Below are 17782 nucleotides of genomic sequence, written 5' to 3'. Positions count from 1 at the left end.
CAGTAGATAGTGCAAAACGAATCGGAAACGTATCGAAAGAATTTCACACCACGCGCAAGCATCGCGAAAGAACAAAAGACTTCAACGCGGCCCCCGAACGAACTCGGCAAGCGACGAACCCCAACGGTCGTCGCGATGTCATTTGCGCGCTTTTGCGCTCAGCGACACTTGAAAGACAAATACATTAGCAGTTAATAGAGGCAAGGGGAGGAGCTTTTTGGGAATTGGTTTTTGAGGAAAAGGTGTGACGTTAGAAATACGGTTTGCGGTTACCACCCGCTTCTAACTCGCTCTATACAAGTGCGGTGAGAACGCCACTGACAGTTGCCTCACCCGCAGGTTAACGGCTTTCGGCCAAACATATCCCGGCTGCGGTGCTTCCCATCCAGAATGGGATGTCCCCCACTGCCAAACCATCATTAGCGCAGTGTTCCCTTCCCAAAGAGACCATTAATATTACAGTTAGAGGGCAAATAGCAACGGGAAGGCAGTGTGTCCTTAACTACCACAAAACCTAGCACCAGTTGACACAGTGGAGAGATTTTTTGGAGTTTTGTTTCCGTCGTTCCGTCGGGTTTCATTCTCACCTGCAGTACCTAACCCGCAGAAAATTCAATTTACGTTTTCATAACCCCATTACGGTGGACAGCATTATTTTTTACAACCATTCTTACTGCGTCCATTCTCCATCACACCGTTTCTAGTGGAAGCAACCAAAAGATCCGAGGGAAAGGGCGCAACAATAACAAAAAAGAGACGGACGGATAATGGAGCAAAGATCCAGCCGCGAGACACTTTGCCAGTGAGTGTGATAATAATTTACGAGTGAGATAAATCACTTTTGCCCGGCTAATTTTTTGGACCGCAAATCGACGCTTTGGAGTCGCTTGCACGCATGCCCACGGTGCGGAATAATGTCCGTGAGAAACTCATCATCCGCCACCTGTTCGGGCGGGCACCGGTCCACCGTCACCATGAGCACGGTGACGACGGGTACGCTGACGATGAAGATATGTATATAAATAAGGAAAGGCAATCTCCGTTCGAAGCATTTCCGCATCCATTTCGAACCGGCCAGTCCCCGATAGACGGGGTCAGCAGTCGGGGTCAACCCGACAGTTCGCTCCTTTCAAACTCAGCATGCGTTCCGCGATGATGATGATGATGGTGGTGGTGGTGATGGTGGCGTCAAACGTCGACTGGGCAAGGAACCTTAGAAGCGGCGCTCGTCTTGGCCGATTGGAAGAGAAAGTGCACCGCCACCAAGTGCACCGAAGTCTGCACAGCGATCGTACCCGAGATTAGCTTTCACCGCGGTGTGTTTGCGTGTGAGTTACTGCTTCTAGAGCGAACTTCTTGCGTGTGATAGCGTGCAGCAAGCTGGCAAACGAACCTCCTTGTCCTCCGTAGGAAGAATTTTGCTGAAATGGTGTCACCAGTGCCGGGAAGATCACGCAAATAATAATTTACCAGCCGTCCAAAGCTAACGAAAATCCTATTCCATTTCCTCGGTGACTTGTTTTCCCGCCGCATTTGCGGTATAGCGAGCATAAAATGAGGGCACACGAAGGAAGCATTGAACGAAGCCGGGGGACTTAAAATATGCAACCAAGCGCACCTGCGCTTATCACTTTCTCAACAAGCAAAAGCGATTAGAGGCAACGGGGTAAAGAGGCTAGCACTCAATAAATTGTCACCCATAAATTAGCGCGCGCGCGCGTGTTCAGTCAATCTTACACGGCCGGTTAGGGGGCACGATTATTGAAAAGAAGAAAAGAAAAAAAGGCACACGATGCGAGAAGCGTTTGCTATAAATTTAATTTCGCTTATAGTGATTTTCATAATTCGCTCCATTGATCAGTTTGTTAACAGGCTCGTCCGTGCGAATAATCAAAAGCAAAAACACTCACAGACACACACACACATACACACTGCAGAGGTAAGAGTGTGGCATGTTTACAAGCTGGCGCAAGGGGTAAATTTATGAAACAAAATATGTAAATGAGTTGAATCGTGCTCCGGACCACGGTTCGATGGGCTTGTTGTCTGTTTAAGTCTATTCGTGATCGGCGAGGTTCGTCGCCTCCTTCCCATCGCTTCATTTATTGGGCTTCCACGTCCTTTTCCCCACCCCCGGTCGGCACGAGCCAGGAGCGGATGCTTGTCCGCATGCTTGGGTTGTCAAATTGCCCCGGCTGGTCATTAACATCTACCAGCGTGCAATGCGTGCTAGGTGCGCTGGGATAAAATTAGAAGCACAGCTCACCTGTGCCAAACAGCGTCGAACATCAAGAAAAGGGAAAGCTTTCACCGTACGACAAATGCTGTTTAGTTGCCGGCACCGCGATGAATGGTAAAGGGGTGTGAGAAAAAAAAGAACATTACCGGAATTTTAGCATCCACAAGCGAGAAGAAAGGCGAGGGTGAGCGCGCGCGCGCGCTTGTGTGGCAAATATTTTATTTCCCGCCGCACGTCATGTTCGTCTCCTACTCCACAGCAAGTGAAAAGACATCGGCGATCAGTTAGGGAGGCTGCGCAACAGAAGTTCATGCGCAGAGTTCAACCTGCTCGCATCGTACGTAAAGCACACAGCACACACCGAGTCCCGGAACGGCACAGCAAAACACGCGCGCTCGCACGCCATGCTGTTTGACATGTTTGACGGTGGACTGTGCGCTGGGACGCTCGTACATCTTTGGCCCGCTATTGAGGTCATCGTGTGTGGGGTGACTATCTGTGACTGTGGATGGGATGCGCGCGTAGGTTGGTACTGCGGTATTCCAGCACCCTCTCTCTATCACTATCGTTGCCAGGTGAATCTGACGGTCACAGTTTGACTTGTGGCCCGATTTGGCGTGGCGTTTCGTAAATCGTCGATTTTTTTCTTCTTCTTCTGGTCGATCACTGGCAGAAGACTTTCTTCGGCGACAGTCGAGCGATGGGAAGGCTATGGATTTGTGGGATTGTCGCACCGGTGGGTAATTTCTAATTTATATCCCCCCATCGATTAGCTGCCTACGGGTCATCTACGGTTTCGGGCGCGGTTCGGTGCACGATTTGGCATTTCTGCTTCCCCCTTTACCCCCAACAACCACTCTCTTCCAACCGATAATCGATGGCCCTGTCACGAGCAATTATCGCGTTTTTGAGGACATTCAGCCGTTTTTTTTTTCAAAATTAATTTGACAAATTTATTTACCCATCATTTCGCTTGATTTGAATATTAATGCAGGTCAGGCTGTTTCATTAAAGCGATGCGATTGGATGAAAAAACTTGAAAAACAAATAATTTCAATAAAATTATGGCAAAAAATTCACGCTGATGATTTTGAAATCAACAAGATTTATGGATATTGGGTAACAAGAAAAGTAAACATTTAAATTAATCGTGTTTACTCTGAGTTAAGAGTTTGAAATGAAAGTTTGTTCGATTTAAGGTTGACCAAATTTTGGAAATGAAGTAGATAACTTGTTTTGTGGTTTGACTAAAATTAGCTCAGATTACAATGTTAACTTAAGACTTCGAGAAGGTTATCTAAACAAATCATAATTCCACTGAATTACCAACCAGAAAAAAATAATTCAATTATTGCAAAATAAATTAATCTAGCTTCCGCATGTTCTTCTCCAATAAGTGCTTTGCCGAAAAAACAGAAACAAACACTATAAGTCAAGGTCCAATGTAAGTTACCAAAAGAAACGATTTAATTCAATCAGCTAAAAATTAGCTCCAGCAACAAGTTAATTAGCTTTGGCAGGCAAACAATCGGCCAAGCCACTTCTTGCCGTCCCGGCACACAAGCACGCATGCGAGCTTTGTAGACCTTTAGAAGGTTATAATTAAATACAGCCGCTCTAAACCATGATGCCGCCTATGGGGCCCACAATGGTGAGATCCCTCCTGCTTGTCTTGCCGATCGATTCACCAACCTCCAAACTCATTAGAACGAGAGCTAAATCGATCACGAACAACGACGAACAATGACGATCAAGAGTGGATCAAAAGTTGATCGAAAAAGTTGTTCACTTACGGCACCAGGAAAGAAGACATCCCATGTCCCGGCCCCCTCCCCCGGTCCCACCTCTATTGAGAATGCCGTTAACTGCAAAGTGATTCCATCGTCACTCGCGGGGCCAACGCGAGCAAACAAAAACGGACCTCGCGTCACACAATAGCTTCCAACATTAGAAGCCGCTAGACGCGAACAACCCGTCCGACCCGTTCGGTGTGTGGTTTTTCTTCCCCCAAACAGTTCCGTTCAGTTTCAGGCTACATGCTTCCCGGGTACCGTTCCCGCTTGGTGGACACCGGCGGACAAGTGAGCGTCCGGATCGGTTTTGCAAAACGACCATTGGCGCTCAATTTCTACTGCAAGGCTTCACAGCTGTACAGTAGGTGCGATGCGGTATGTACCGTTCTTAGTTGTACCTCATACCAAAATCCCTTCGAAGCTTCGTACCACCAATCGAACCGATCGCGAATAATAAAAGCGTAGCGCTTCCATCGACTACTTTCCACCGGCGTGACCGGCGCAGCGTCCGTGGAGTGCGGATTAGAAGTAGGTACGGCTTTATTTAATTCCTTCCTGGGAAACACCCCGAAGAAATCCCTCCTGCGATCTCAGCATCAATAGCGAACCGATCGGAAGAGTTGGAACGATATAGAAAAAGGAGGGGGGGGGGAAAGAAAGTATACCAGAACGTTACACACCGTCGCGTATTGCCACTAATGGAATATCGCATCTCGATCGTAATCTTGCCAGCGCGTTCCCCTTTCCTAAAGCGCGAGGTAAACAATATGAACATAAAACGGTAATTTAAAGAAGCTGGTCAACAAAAAAAACCCTTTTCTAGCGTTGGAGAACTGTTAGACTGCTTTTGATTCTTCCCAAACGCCCCGTGGCCGAGGGAAGCGAGAGAAGGATGATCTGTTCCGATCGACTGACGAATCGCGATTGTCCGCGGAGACAAAAGCATCCCCCTGCGGAACCCATCGGGGAAAGGGAATAGCGAAGAATCACTCCACTGTACCTCCCCTTCCCACCGGGACGGATGCACTTAACCAGAACTAATCTAATTTCCGCGGTATTGTTTGTATCCCCGCCAACTGCCCAGCAACCGCACAGCACAACAAATCAGGGTTTGGAAAGATCATAATCCCTTCCCAACGCGCGAGCATTATGCTTCAAGCTTCTTTTTCTATTCGGGGTGGTTTTACCACCCGTTTACCACCGAGTGCCAAATGTTATTGCCTTGCGTGCTCCGGTGAAGCAGCACGGTTGTGCGCGCGCGCGCGTGTTTCGAATGCAAATCGAATTGAGTGAACAAAATGATGAAGAAAAGAAAAAAAGATTATTACATAATAAGAATCGGAGCAGCAGCACCGTACGGACGATCTTCACTGGAGTGGAAAAGAGTAGCTTCAAGGAGGGAGGGAAAAGAAGGTGGAAATTGATTTGTTCTTCATCGATGATGGTCACAACCGCAGCAAAAATTGACTCAAAACATCCTCCTATTACGCTTATTATTGCCTTCCCCCCGCTGAGTGGAAAGTTTATGGGGATGATTACTCCCAAAAATGTACCCCTTTCGAACACCACACACACACACACACACACACATGCATGCACACACCAGCAGCGAGGGAACCTTCATCGATTCCGGCGATCAAGATTTCATCCACTTGACAATAATGTTAATTAAATCATTAAAAGACTTGCGTGGCGTCACCAGCGACGAACCCCTTCGCTTACAGCGGCAAGAAAGAAAAGGCCTCACTTCCTGGCGACAGCAAGCTGTGCCATCCACCTAGGACGGCGTCATCGTCGTCGTACATCGTCGTGCCACACGCGCGGAGGGTCGGGGAGCCTACAGTCCGGACGCATGTTACAAACATACATTCTGATTCTCCCACGATTGTTTGATCGTGTTGGCGTGTGTTTTTTTTCTGTTTGAAGCTTAAAAAACAACAAGAAACGAACGATCTTTCTCGATCGCTTTCATTCCTTCGCTGGCTTTAAGCAGGAGCGTGTTTTTTTTTTTGGGAAGGGTAGCAAACCATTTCATTATTCCACCCTTCTGCCGGCTACCGCGGGCGGCATGTTGTACCATTATTCCACCCTTTAGCTCATTATTCTTCCGTTTCTCGGCACGCCGCGCCCTTTCGAATCGTAATGCTGGCCCCATCACTTTTTCCGGTCCGGCTAGCAGGAAGACGACACTAACCGCTCGTTTTGGGCGTTCGGGCATGATATCCCTCACATTAGTTTAGGCGTGCTTCGCCGGGCTTTGTGTGCTTTCCATGCGAAATCCCGGCAAAAGAACCCCGTGTGCGTTTTGATACGAGGCGCCAAACGTAAAATCTTGGGCTCATCTTCTGCCTTCCTCGGAACCTGCGTGCGCGCGCAAAGAAGCATAATAATAACGAGTAGCAGTAGCAGCAGCAGTAGCGAAAGAACAAAGCAAACTCCCTGCTTGACTGCTCCAAAAAGGGTACAGATGAAGATCTAAAAGTTAAGCATATATAAAGGTGCCCTCAGGCTCAGGGCCCTGAGTCCACTTGCCCCCAGCAAATGTCGCTGTGTGCGCACTGCGGGCTGCTAAAGCTCGGGCAGATAAAACGGAGAGGTAAATTCTAATTAATGAACCAAGCAGCAAACAAAAACGTAATGTCGAACAACGCTCGACAGCGAGATAAATCAAAGGCGACATACGACAGCGAGGACGGGAACAAAACTTCTGTGCACATGCCGACCGAAAGGCACAAACCAATGTCGGTTCGATGATCGTCCCCAAAAAGATCATCCTGTGTACTGTGTTTGTGTGTGTATGTGTATATAAAGCTCAACAGTAGAACATAATCACAAGATTTCGAGCACGAAACCCGACGGGAGCAAAATACGGAAGAGGCGAATAGGAATGAGTGATTTAGTGGCGTTGAAGAGGAAAATGATGGTGAGCATTTGGCTTCTCCTTCGTTCACCGTTGGCATTTCCGCACCCGCCAACATGTGCCACCAAAAACGGCCATCAATGGCGAGAAATCAAGCGCGAGTACCAACCAACCAACACGACCGCCGACATTGGTAATCATCATTTGCTCACACTCTCTTCACCGGTGTAGCACATTAGATTTAATTTTATTAACATTTTGCCCTCCTTGCGACCGGCGTACAGCATCATTGCAGGCGCCCACTGGACTAACGGTTAGAACGGGGTAAGTGCACCCGCAGATGGATTTGAAGATTATTACGATTATCAATCACACATCTCACACGCATCGGGAAGAATGGGTGAAGAGGTGGAATGTGGCTAGAGTGAATACGAGTGCCTTTGGCTGCATACTTCATGTAGAACACATCTTAACACCTTCCTGCTTTACCAGCGAGGGAAGAGGGCAGAAAAAACGATCCAATCAGAAGTTGGTAGTACCTCGAGTGGGTGCTGGCACCCACAAATCAACCATATGCTTCTGGTGATTCTTTTGGTACAGCGAGGAAAATAACACAAACACCAACCACCACCACCACCACCACAAAAACATATGCGAGACGAACGCGCGAACGGGGAAAAAACCAACATACTTTTGCGCAATTAAGCGTTTATTCACATAGATCGGAAAGCAAACGATCGACGCGCGGAGAGCGGCACGCTCGCTCGCAGGTGCAAATGGTTGTGCTGGTGCTGCCCCATCGAACAAAAATCGACTAATCTTTACAGCCCGTACGCTTCCAAAGCGATATAATGGTGTGCGCGATTAGCGCGAAACTTCCCGGGCCCTGCCGCTCTACCCGTCCCCCTAACGCTAATGATTCACCTATCGATGAGTGTTCATCTTAACGCACGGAGGCACTAACACGGGGCCACTCGATCATTCGGCCCCTTGGCAAAGTTACCAAATCCAAACACACACACACACGCGGGGTAAGAAAAGGGTGCTTATGTTGTGCTCGATGATGGTTTTGCACATACGCCCGGCCCCGGTCCACTTTTGCTTTGCAGATAAACTTATCAGTTCATTAAATAAAAATACCTCAACCTCCGGGTCGCACAGTACAACGGGGAGGGGACCCCCGTTTGGTCATCAGACAAATGGACAAATGTTTTATGGCCGAGAACATTAGTTCGAGAAAATGGGACGTGTACATGTGAAAACGGAACGGTTTTGCGATGGAGTTTTTCAAGCGGCTGTATTGAAAGACGCCTAAGAAGTGAAAAACGAGGTTCGTCACTTGTGCAATCGTTCAAGTTGTTAATGCTTCGGATGGAATGTTATACAGAGCGCTGAAAACGTTTTCAGCCTGCTTGTGTGTGTAAGTGTCGTTAGGCGGCGGCATTTGAGTCCTCGCCAAGCCAATAAATAGGTAAATAAACTCTTAATTACCACTCGAAACTTGAGAACCATCCGTCTTCAGTGGTCGAAAAATGGAAGAAAGGGAAACACGGATGACCGCTTCCAAACTGCGGTCAAATATTGCGGCTGTTTAGAACCCCTCCCTTGCCCCCTCTTTTAAGGTTCATTCTCGAAGTATGTGAAAGAAAAGATCGATCGATCCGATTGATCGACAGCACGGCCGCTAGATCGAACCCGGTCGATTGTTTGCGGCCCTGTCAAACAGCGCTGCCCGAACACAAATGAGCAGAATTTTAAGTGTTCTATTCTGCGCCGCGCGGTCAAAGTAACGGGATAAAAGTGTGTTGTTGCTGTTATTTTTTGGCAAGAAAGGTGCGAAATTATGTCTTATCTTCTAGGCGTTCTAGGAATCGATCGAACCCAGCGTTTAGCGAATCCCACACGCGTGTACCGTTGGATGGGAAGATGAGCAGATGGGATGGGAGTTTAGAATAGAATTTCTTCTTCCCAATCAAAATCGAAGGCAATTGAAAAAAGATAAAAAAAACCGTTGAGATATAAAACATAATCTGAGGGCAGATTTGAGGGTGGTACACGACCTGCTGTTGGTTCTAAGGTTGCCACATTGATCCAACTGTTTCATGGCTCAGGCATTAACTTTGTTTTTTTGTGTGTTTTGGATCAAGCTTTGCCGTACCAAAATCCCAACAGAACTCTATTGACAGCATGCGCCACTCCTAGTACAAGTTGGCTGCATCTAACAAAAAACGATCGCCGTGTTCGTATGTCCCTGTACAAGGGACGCACCCAGCACCCGAAAGGACATTAACCTAGCACGCGCTGCGATCACGATCACGAATAGGAAGAGTGTGAAAGAGGGGTGGTGAAGAAAACCGACCAGTCATTCTGTGTGATTTTCCATCAATCCGTCGCCGTCGACAGCGATGACGCGCTCGAAGGGTGTGCGCTGCTGCGTTAATGTTTCAATTTCAATCACAGCATGAAGGAAATGCCATGGGCCCATCAACAACAAGCCCAACAATCCTCCACAAGAACGCGCATAAAATCCGTTCCACTACAGCATGGCTGGTCCAGGAAAACGAAATGCCAGCCACACAAATTCCAAGCCCCCGAGGGAAGGCCCTCGATTGGGCCGAGAAAAGGCAATCTTTCGCTCGTTCGTTCTGTTTTATCAGCAGTGAAATCAAACCAAAAAAATAAAAAAATAAAAAAAGGCCGAAACGAGAACGCGCGTCAAACACAGCTGGGTGAAGCGGAATTCTAAGCGCGCATCTCCCCACAAATGTACACAAAAACAGAACGAAAAAGACAACCTTCCGTTTCGTTAATGTTGTGTGTTTCATCCCTTCCCTAGTGGAATTGCGCGCCCCATTTTGCCGCGTCCGCAGTGCGGACCATTCACTGTCTTCCGTCTGGTCATTTCCATCGCTTTCTGAGGTGTCTCCACCTTCGTTCCACGCTCATTTTCGGTCACATAATACAAGCAGTTAGCAGCTGTGCTGTGTTGCCCCCGCCGTGTAAAGTGCATTTGCTTTTAAGCTGCAGTGCGCAAATGCGTCCGCCACTGCTCGGCCAGAATCCGCTTTCAGATCTTATTTCAACCCTATTCCGTTGTACGCTGGACCTGTAGAAGCGGGGTGGGGGCTCTAAAACCACTTGCCAGAAGCTAGCAAAGAGACAACCGCACAGAAACACACACCATGGTATTTGCTTTAGTTGTGTTTCGGCTTTCCCGAACCGCTGTTGTTGCTTGGCCTGCCGGTAATGTTAACATAAAATTTTATGAGTTTATTGTGTTTGCGCAGGGGACCAGGGAAACCTGATCCTCGAAAACTCGACCCATTCGGCTTCGGACCACAGTGCTCCAACACTGTTACCCCTTTGGCCACAGCTAGAATTTCTCAACGGGTTTTTTTGTAGTTGTTGCGTTTTGGTGGTTTGCAGAGAGTAGCCGAGGCCGCGAGGAGAGTGTATATGTGTTACTTGTTTCAATTAACATTCTTACACCACACGGGACCCCGGCACTGGGAACACTCATTATGCGAAACCGCAGGACAACTCGGGACACGCAGTTTTGCTAATCCCGCGTGCGAATCGAATATGCGCATCGACTGCCAGGCGTAGGTATGCAAAAGTAAGCGACAAAAATCAGCTGATTGAAAAATAATTGGATGTGAAAGGTTCGCTGCCAAATAAAGGATGCTGGTTGGATTGGGTGCGGATTGGGTGCATGATAGTACCAAAAACCGTACAGTTAAACACACATCTGTACGGCACTCTACAGAAGGTCTTTTTTTCCTGGAATGCTTCCATTCTTCTGTATGTTCTAGCACCGCCCGAAGACACACAAGGTGTAACAAAACAAAAGGAAATTGTTTGATTTTAGAGGGGCCGGGCCGGGAAAACACACACTCCAAATCAAGTGATCAGAGCCGAGCTAACAACGATCGGCTTTAACTTTGGGTAAACCGAAACCGGCGAACCAGCACACTACTGTGCCTTTCGGTTTGGTTTGCGTTTGTATATACAAGCTGTGCATATAAACAAACCCAACGCAGCGAGTGCGATTCAATCTTGGCTCAACGGCTCAACTCTCACAACGTGCCGCTGGACGGGATGGTAGGTATTAACGGAATTTTGTTTTGAAATCCTTGATGTGAAGATTAAGTGTGGATGCCGTTCTGCGGTGGGAATGGAATGTGCTTCGCGATTCCAATATTGATATGGAGTGCATTTTTATTAGCAAGTGAAGCGTTAATTGGATGTGCTGTAGTTTGGTTGATTGTTTGTTTGCATACGGCGGTGCTGCAACTGCACCAAAGAGAACCTCTCGTGTCTTTGAGGCTTTATTTTTGCATCATGCAACAAAGTTTAAACTGATGCTTGTAATAGAATAGGGCTTTGTTGTTAAAAATGGATTAAATTTCACATTAAAAAAAAAGCTTAAAAATCAAATATTCTAGCATGAAAAGCGATTAAAAAGCTACCAAAACCAGAACCACATAGGATCTGCCGTAATCCGTAGCTGCAGCAACAATGTGGCCCACAAAAGAGACGTTGGTGTTGCATCTTTCCCGTCCCTGTTTGGAGCGGCTAAGAACGTTATGTAGATGAATATTCAACAACACACAACCACATGCTCTCTAAAACCTGCGCGCGTCCGATCGTGCACAACCCAAGATGATGACAATCAGGGATCGTTTACCGTTTGTAGCAGCGGCACTGCAACTCTGTCTGCTCCTTTTCCGAATCCGAAACCCTCCCAAAACCAAAAAAAAAAAGCGACCAAGCGCGCGTGTGTATCGATTTCAGAACGGTGTTTGAAGAGCATTCGGCTTCCACTTTCTTCCCAAATTCAGGTCCCTCGACGGCGGCGGCAGCCTTTTTTATTGTCCATGTCGTGTTCGATAGAGGAAAACGCTTCAACTAAGATGTCTTCAGATAGTTGTGTGTGTGTTTTTTTTCGGGGGAACTAAGCCTTGTTTTTGGACTTCTGCTTCTGCTGTGTGCATCTTCCCGCCGCTGGACGGACCGGACAGTATGCACAGTAGCCGCTCTCTCCGTCCTCGCCACACCACAAAATGCCAGACTTCATATCTGAACGGGTTGTTCCATTCCCGCCCGGTCACTTGATTGATGGCAAACGCCCGTACGCGAACGCAGGAATAGAATGCGAACAAACCCCGTGACAGTGGAAGATGAGAACGCGTCGACAGCGGGCCAATCCCCACGCAGCCAGCTGGTGCCGAAACAAATCAAAGCAGCGGCCACCGGTTTGACTGTGGGCCTTCCTTCCTTCCCCCAAGCGATATGGGTGGCCATTGGCTTGAAAGGTGTGTGCGTGTTGTTTTATTATATTGATAGAAGCTTTGGAAAGCGACGAGAAACATCATCTCCAGCTCCAGCGATGTGATGATGCGATGAGAAGATTTGAACATTCAAAACACGCCTCCAGTCCTGTACCGGCGGAGCCCCCGAGACACGGGAGGATCGCTCCGAAACGTGAACGAGGGCAGATGAGAAATTTCGAATGGGAAACAAAATTTAAATAAATAATTCTGATAGCTTTCTGATAGGACTTTCCACCGCGCTTGCATGCTGCTGATGGTGATTAGATTCCAGCGGGACAGCTTTTTTGTTTTGTTCGCTTCACAATAACAAACCCGCACACCGCCGTCGTCATCGTGCTGATGTCGTGGTTGTCGTATAAAAGAAAAGCATGTAAAATTCCGGAACACTTCAGCGCGGACAGTGGATTAGAAATCAAACACCTCCGGGGGAAGATACGCGATAAGAAAAGTACAGCCTGTGCCTGCTGGCACAGTAGAAATGTGTGTCCTCCCTTTCGTACCCCCCCATTCGAAGCAGGTTCTCGTGGGAGCAGAAAAGCGATCGATGCGGCTTATACAAATTGGAAACAATCAATTAATTACCTCGCCGGAAAGTGTTCCGCTTTAATCCGGCCGCATTAGTGTAACTGCAGCAAACGGTTTTGGTGGCCGCCGCAGAAGGCAAACTCCAATCCAATTAGCTGCGAAAGGTTCGGGCTGGAATGTTTGGAAGCGTATGGTGACCGCAGCCCGGGGACACAACATGAAATTGCACTTAATCCAATTTGTCACGTACACTCACACACAAGTAAGACGAAAGAACACAGTTGGCACACGGGAATACTCTTGCGCGGGATTATTCTGTTTTGCGATGGTGCGAAATGGGATTTGAAAAAAAAACACAAATTACACAATTCACACCACAACCACCCACATACATTTTTAACAAGTCGCACTTGTAACGCGGAGGAACATGTTGCACACCAAACACATTTCGGTGGTGCAGCAATGCTGGAATGCTTTTAGCCGAAGTATTCGGCCAACTTGTTTAACGACGTTTAAAAGTGATCAATGAATGTAACGGCGGACACTTGATTAAAATTCTTGCTGACACACACAGCGACGCACCGAAAAGAATGCGATACTCCCTTGCTGGGGCACGCGTGGGAAGGGCTGGAGCTGTCGGTGTTCTTTGAAGAACATTGCAGTTGCCTCTTTGAACGCTTTATAACAAACACTTTACACACACTCACACAGGCGTATAAACACATAAATTTTAAAAAAAGCAGCACGATCATCACTTAGCAGATCTTTCCAAAGCCGACCTGTTCTGTGCGCGCATTGAAGTTACCCGATCTTTGCGGGAAGCAGGAGAAATGTGTCACTTTCTTCGCGTGTCGGCACGCAGTCGTTGACACACTTCCAGCTCTGGAGAGAGCGACTTGAGTGATGCTGAGTCGTTGATCCCTTCTGGAGGCTTTTCTATGCGCAATAATGCTAACTCACTGCAGAGATAATGCATTTTTATAAAAAAATTACCCTAATTAGCAATTTTTTGTCTAACAATTATTACCACAAACACATACAAACAGTTGGGTTGTAAACTCTTAAAAAAAACCTTAAAACTAAACTTCACGATCATCAACTGCACACGTGCAACACGCACAAACCGAACAAGTGTTGCGACCGAACAGCTGCACCCGAACCGCCAGCAGTAAAGCCTTTCAATAATTAGAAGAGAACACACAAATACGATATCCTACCCTTAGGGAACTTTGAAATCTGCTCCGATCCTCTGCACCTGTCACTCGGGTTGCACATGAACACATGCACATACACACACACACAAACACAGATGCTGTCGTCACGATCGGTCGACCCTTTTCTCAAGTAACAAAACACGCATCCAACCCGGGTCGTTGGTGCGTCAGCCCTCCCCACTCGAAAGCATATATACGTAATGCCGCTGTTCGTGGTCGAGAAAACGCGCTGCCCCGTAGCGAGACGACGATGCACAACGTACCGTGGTTTAAGCTCGACTGCCGTGGCTGCATTCAGCGAAACCTGCAAACCAGACCACGGAAAGACTCCAACACCAACACAGACAGCGAAACCTCCCTTCGCGTTTGGTTGTATGTGCGCGCCAACCCCTTTGCAGACACCCCCTGGGCACGGCAGCATAGAATACATACACACAGACACACACACATAGTCGCGCTCATGTGCTCAGGTGAACCGGGCCTGGCCCGGGGGTTGCCGAAGCCATTCGTCCGTCGGTCTGGCGCGAAACCGGTTTTGTGAGCTTTTTTTTCTTTCGGACGGTTCGTACTTTCTTTCCTCCAGAGCGAGCGCGCGCGCGCCCACATTTCGGTTCCCTTTTGCGCTCCCAGTGGTGATGGTTGTCTTGCTGGTGGTCGCATGGCTTCCCCTTGGGCCGCCGGTGTTCTGGCCACCGCACTCACATGGGGTTTGTTTACGCTGCCTTAGTTTGAATGTTCGTGTGTATGTGTGTGTGTGTGTGAGGCAGTTAGGGTTACCGTTGAGGAGACCATTCATGCTAACGCACACAGTGTCCGCAGGCCAACAGGTTGCACGTACCCTGATGCCGAGGATCTTAAAAGTGGAGCTTTTGTCGGTTCGGTAAAGCTTTTTTTTAGCGTTGCAGAAGCAGAAACCGTTTCGAAGCATAAACTTTGGCGCACTTCCATACTAACGCTTAATGGGTTACAATTTTTGAGTACAATTAAATTCATTTTATTCGCTTTTGCACATGTTTCATGCTTAATTCCAAAATGGTAAATACTTAACGCACTGAAATCAGCTCGGTATAATAATTCTCTCTAGCGCTACACGCTTGGCGGAATTATCGGGTTTAAAGTGAACCTGTATTCTATCGTCAGTTCCACTATCGACTAAACCAAGCTTCGGGTCCATCTAGTTCGCTCTTACTTACGCTTACACGCGTCTCTTAGTGTGCCTCCTAGTAAGTAATGCGAGCTGAGCACTACCATCTCATACGCATAGTGTATGGTGGCAACCCTGAACTCTTCTACCTTTCCAACCTAGTTTAAACAAACATAGTTTTAATTATCTAGGAGTATTTATTTTAAATTAATAATAACAATAACAATCTTTGCTTTAACATTTCAGTAACATTACAGTGCTGTTTTCAAATGAAGACGTTTGCGTAAACAAAAAGGAAGTGAGAAAGTTGCTCCCTTAATAAAGAAAACATTAATCAAACAAATGATTTAACACGCAAAAGTGAGCGCAAACTTAACAATCGTTATTGAAGAGTTAAAACAAAAGATAAATTAGTAAAAAAAAGTATAATAAACAAAACTTAAAAATAAAGTTAATATTCACGTAAAGATACTTGTAGATAGTTAATGAAATGCAAATAAAAAAATAAAAAAGTACAAAATGATAAACGAAAAAAAGTCATATTCAAAACCTCGTGATTGAATGAAAATAAATTCAATGAACAGAAAATGTTAAAACTAAATAACGTGTATGAAAATTGTGCAAGGGAAAAACTATTAACGTCACAATTACTACAGCACAGCCGTTGCACCATCCTCCCACAGCAAAGAACGCTCTGTCTATTCTACTTACCGTCTAAAATCACGCGCAAAGTTCACACTTTCAACAATACATCCGTCCCGGCCGGTCCCGGTGGCGATCAGAGCGTTATGAGTCCTACCTTGGGCGGTACTACTTCGTAGTACTTGGATACGAGCGGATGCTTTTCGATCAACACCTGCAGCAGGACGTCGTGCGGCGGTAGCGGATAGCGCTTGATGACAAACTGAGCCTGCCCAGTTACTGCTAGCCGTGTTTCACAGCGAAGCCGCCACTGTGCCGCTAATCTACGGTTAGCGGAAAGGGGACAGCATTATATCGCGTTCTCTCGAGCGTGTTTGCGATAGTAGGTGACATTGCGACTTACCGGGTTAACACGATACGCTCATTTTCGGTAAACTCGGGCGAAAAGATAAGATCGTAGTACGGTTTGCGGGCGACGATCGAGAGCATAAGCTCGTGGTAAAAGTGCAAATCCAGTGCACAGTGGTCCCCGTCCCCATGGTCAGCTTTCCCCGGTTTCCTTTTCTTGGCCTTGATGCAGCCCAACCCACGGCGATCGTGCTTGGCGGGCACCTCGATCGGGTTCAGGATGCCGGTCTGCTTGTACCCAAGCGGTCCCCCGGTCCAGCCGAGCTTTTGCAGCATCCGGTAGCCGATGTTGTTCTGCTGCAAACATTGTCCCGCCGGTGGCAGCTCACCTTCCTTCGGCAACCGTTCGACATTGTATTGCAGGTAGGAAAACCGTTGTATGTACTGCAAAAAACAAGGGATGACCGGTAAACAAACCATACTCAGAAGCAAATGTACGTATCGGCCCACTACTTACATTCACCTGATAGCAGTAGTTTTTCAAGATTTCCAGCAAATCCGCCACACACTGCGCGTACGCCTTCTGGTACGTGCCGGCTGCCTTGTTGATGAAAAAGTTGGCCGCGTACGCCTTCACCTCAAACACGCCGTACGATATGGGACTGATCGCGATCGATATCGTACCGCCGCCGAGCCGCTCAAACCATTCGGTCGTTTCCTTCAACGAGTTGTTCACCACCACAATGTTTTGGAATATCTCGGCCAACGTTTGCGCGGGAAACACGGGAGCGATCTGCGCAATTTGCATCTGCCGGATGGACTCCTGTTCGTCCGCGTACGTAACACCGTCCAGCCAGGCGCGGACCGCCGCATCGGCCGACACGAGAGTGCGGGCACACTTGTGCTGTTTCAGCTCGCAGTAAACTCGAGCGATCGGTTCCCCGAGCTGGCTCACCCGCTCCATCAGCTCGGGCGCGTACGTGCAGCCGTACGCTTCCATGCCGGCAAATACCTGCGCCAAAGGGACGAGCTCATGCTCCGGGATGGTGTCCTTGTGCAGTTCCATGAACCATTTCTTCAGGTTCCACAGCGATACGGTATCGTACCGGGTGCGGTACGAATCGATGTCCCAGCTACTGTCAACAACAGGTGGTTCGGGCGATTCTGGCGGTAGGGCAGGATGTATCGCTAAGTGTATTGTACTTGCTGGACGTGTGGCCACCAGTTTTATGTTTTTCCGTCGCCGGCTACGATTGAATCGCTTGCGCCTGTTTTGCTTTTTAAGTGTCTTTGCCGGCAAACTGGTTACTCGCTGTAGTCCGTTGGAAGAGCTTAGATTCATACTACAATCTGTACAAAGGGATCTGAGTATTACTTTGCTCTGGAAGCAGTTTCCTTACTACGCGACAATGTGATTGAACCTAAATGTGAGTGTATTGGTCATAGAAAATAACCTGTTGTGCTAAAATACTAACAATAGCGCACTAAAATATAATCTAAACAAACACCAAGGTGAGTACAGAGCGAAGCTCAAGCTGATTCAAAACAAACATTTTGAACATCGCTGGTGTGGAAAGTTCTCATAATTATGTTGGTTTTTTCGAAAAAATGAAAAATGTCAACGCATTTGTTAGGTATACAATGAAGCAATTGAATGCAGTTATAGATCAATTAAAACTAAATT

At 47.4% G+C, this 17782-nt stretch overlaps 2 protein-coding genes across 3 annotated transcripts in view; both read right to left on the bottom strand.

Moving 5' to 3' along the window:
• LOC120902830 (cadherin-99C) overlaps positions 1-14233 on the bottom strand; it is a 147221-nt gene extending 132988 nt beyond the window's left edge. For both annotated transcript variants that reach the window (XM_040311869.1, XM_040311875.1), the window contains exon 1: positions 13968-14233. The gene's annotated coding sequence lies outside the window, so the exon portion shown is untranslated. The remainder of the gene's footprint in view (positions 1-13967) is intronic.
• Positions 14234-14928: 695 nt separating this feature from the next.
• Positions 14929-17598, bottom strand: LOC120897785. Its single transcript, XM_040302876.1, has 4 exons — positions 16616-17598; positions 16154-16542; positions 15820-16073; positions 14929-15266 (listed from the first exon to the last, which is right to left on the bottom strand). Exons 1-3 carry the CDS (start codon positions 17438-17440, stop codon positions 15887-15889), a joined length of 1401 nt encoding a protein of 466 aa, XP_040158810.1. The 5' UTR covers positions 17441-17598; the 3' UTR covers positions 14929-15266; positions 15820-15886.
• Positions 17599-17782: the final 184 nt, after the last annotated feature.

The sequence above is a fragment of the Anopheles arabiensis genome, chromosome 2 (genome assembly GCF_016920715.1).
Source record: "Anopheles arabiensis isolate DONGOLA chromosome 2, AaraD3, whole genome shotgun sequence".
NCBI lineage: Eukaryota > Metazoa > Arthropoda > Insecta > Diptera > Culicidae > Anopheles > Anopheles arabiensis.
Note: the sequence above shows the minus strand (reverse complement) of the source record. Positions and strands in the feature narration are given on the sequence as shown.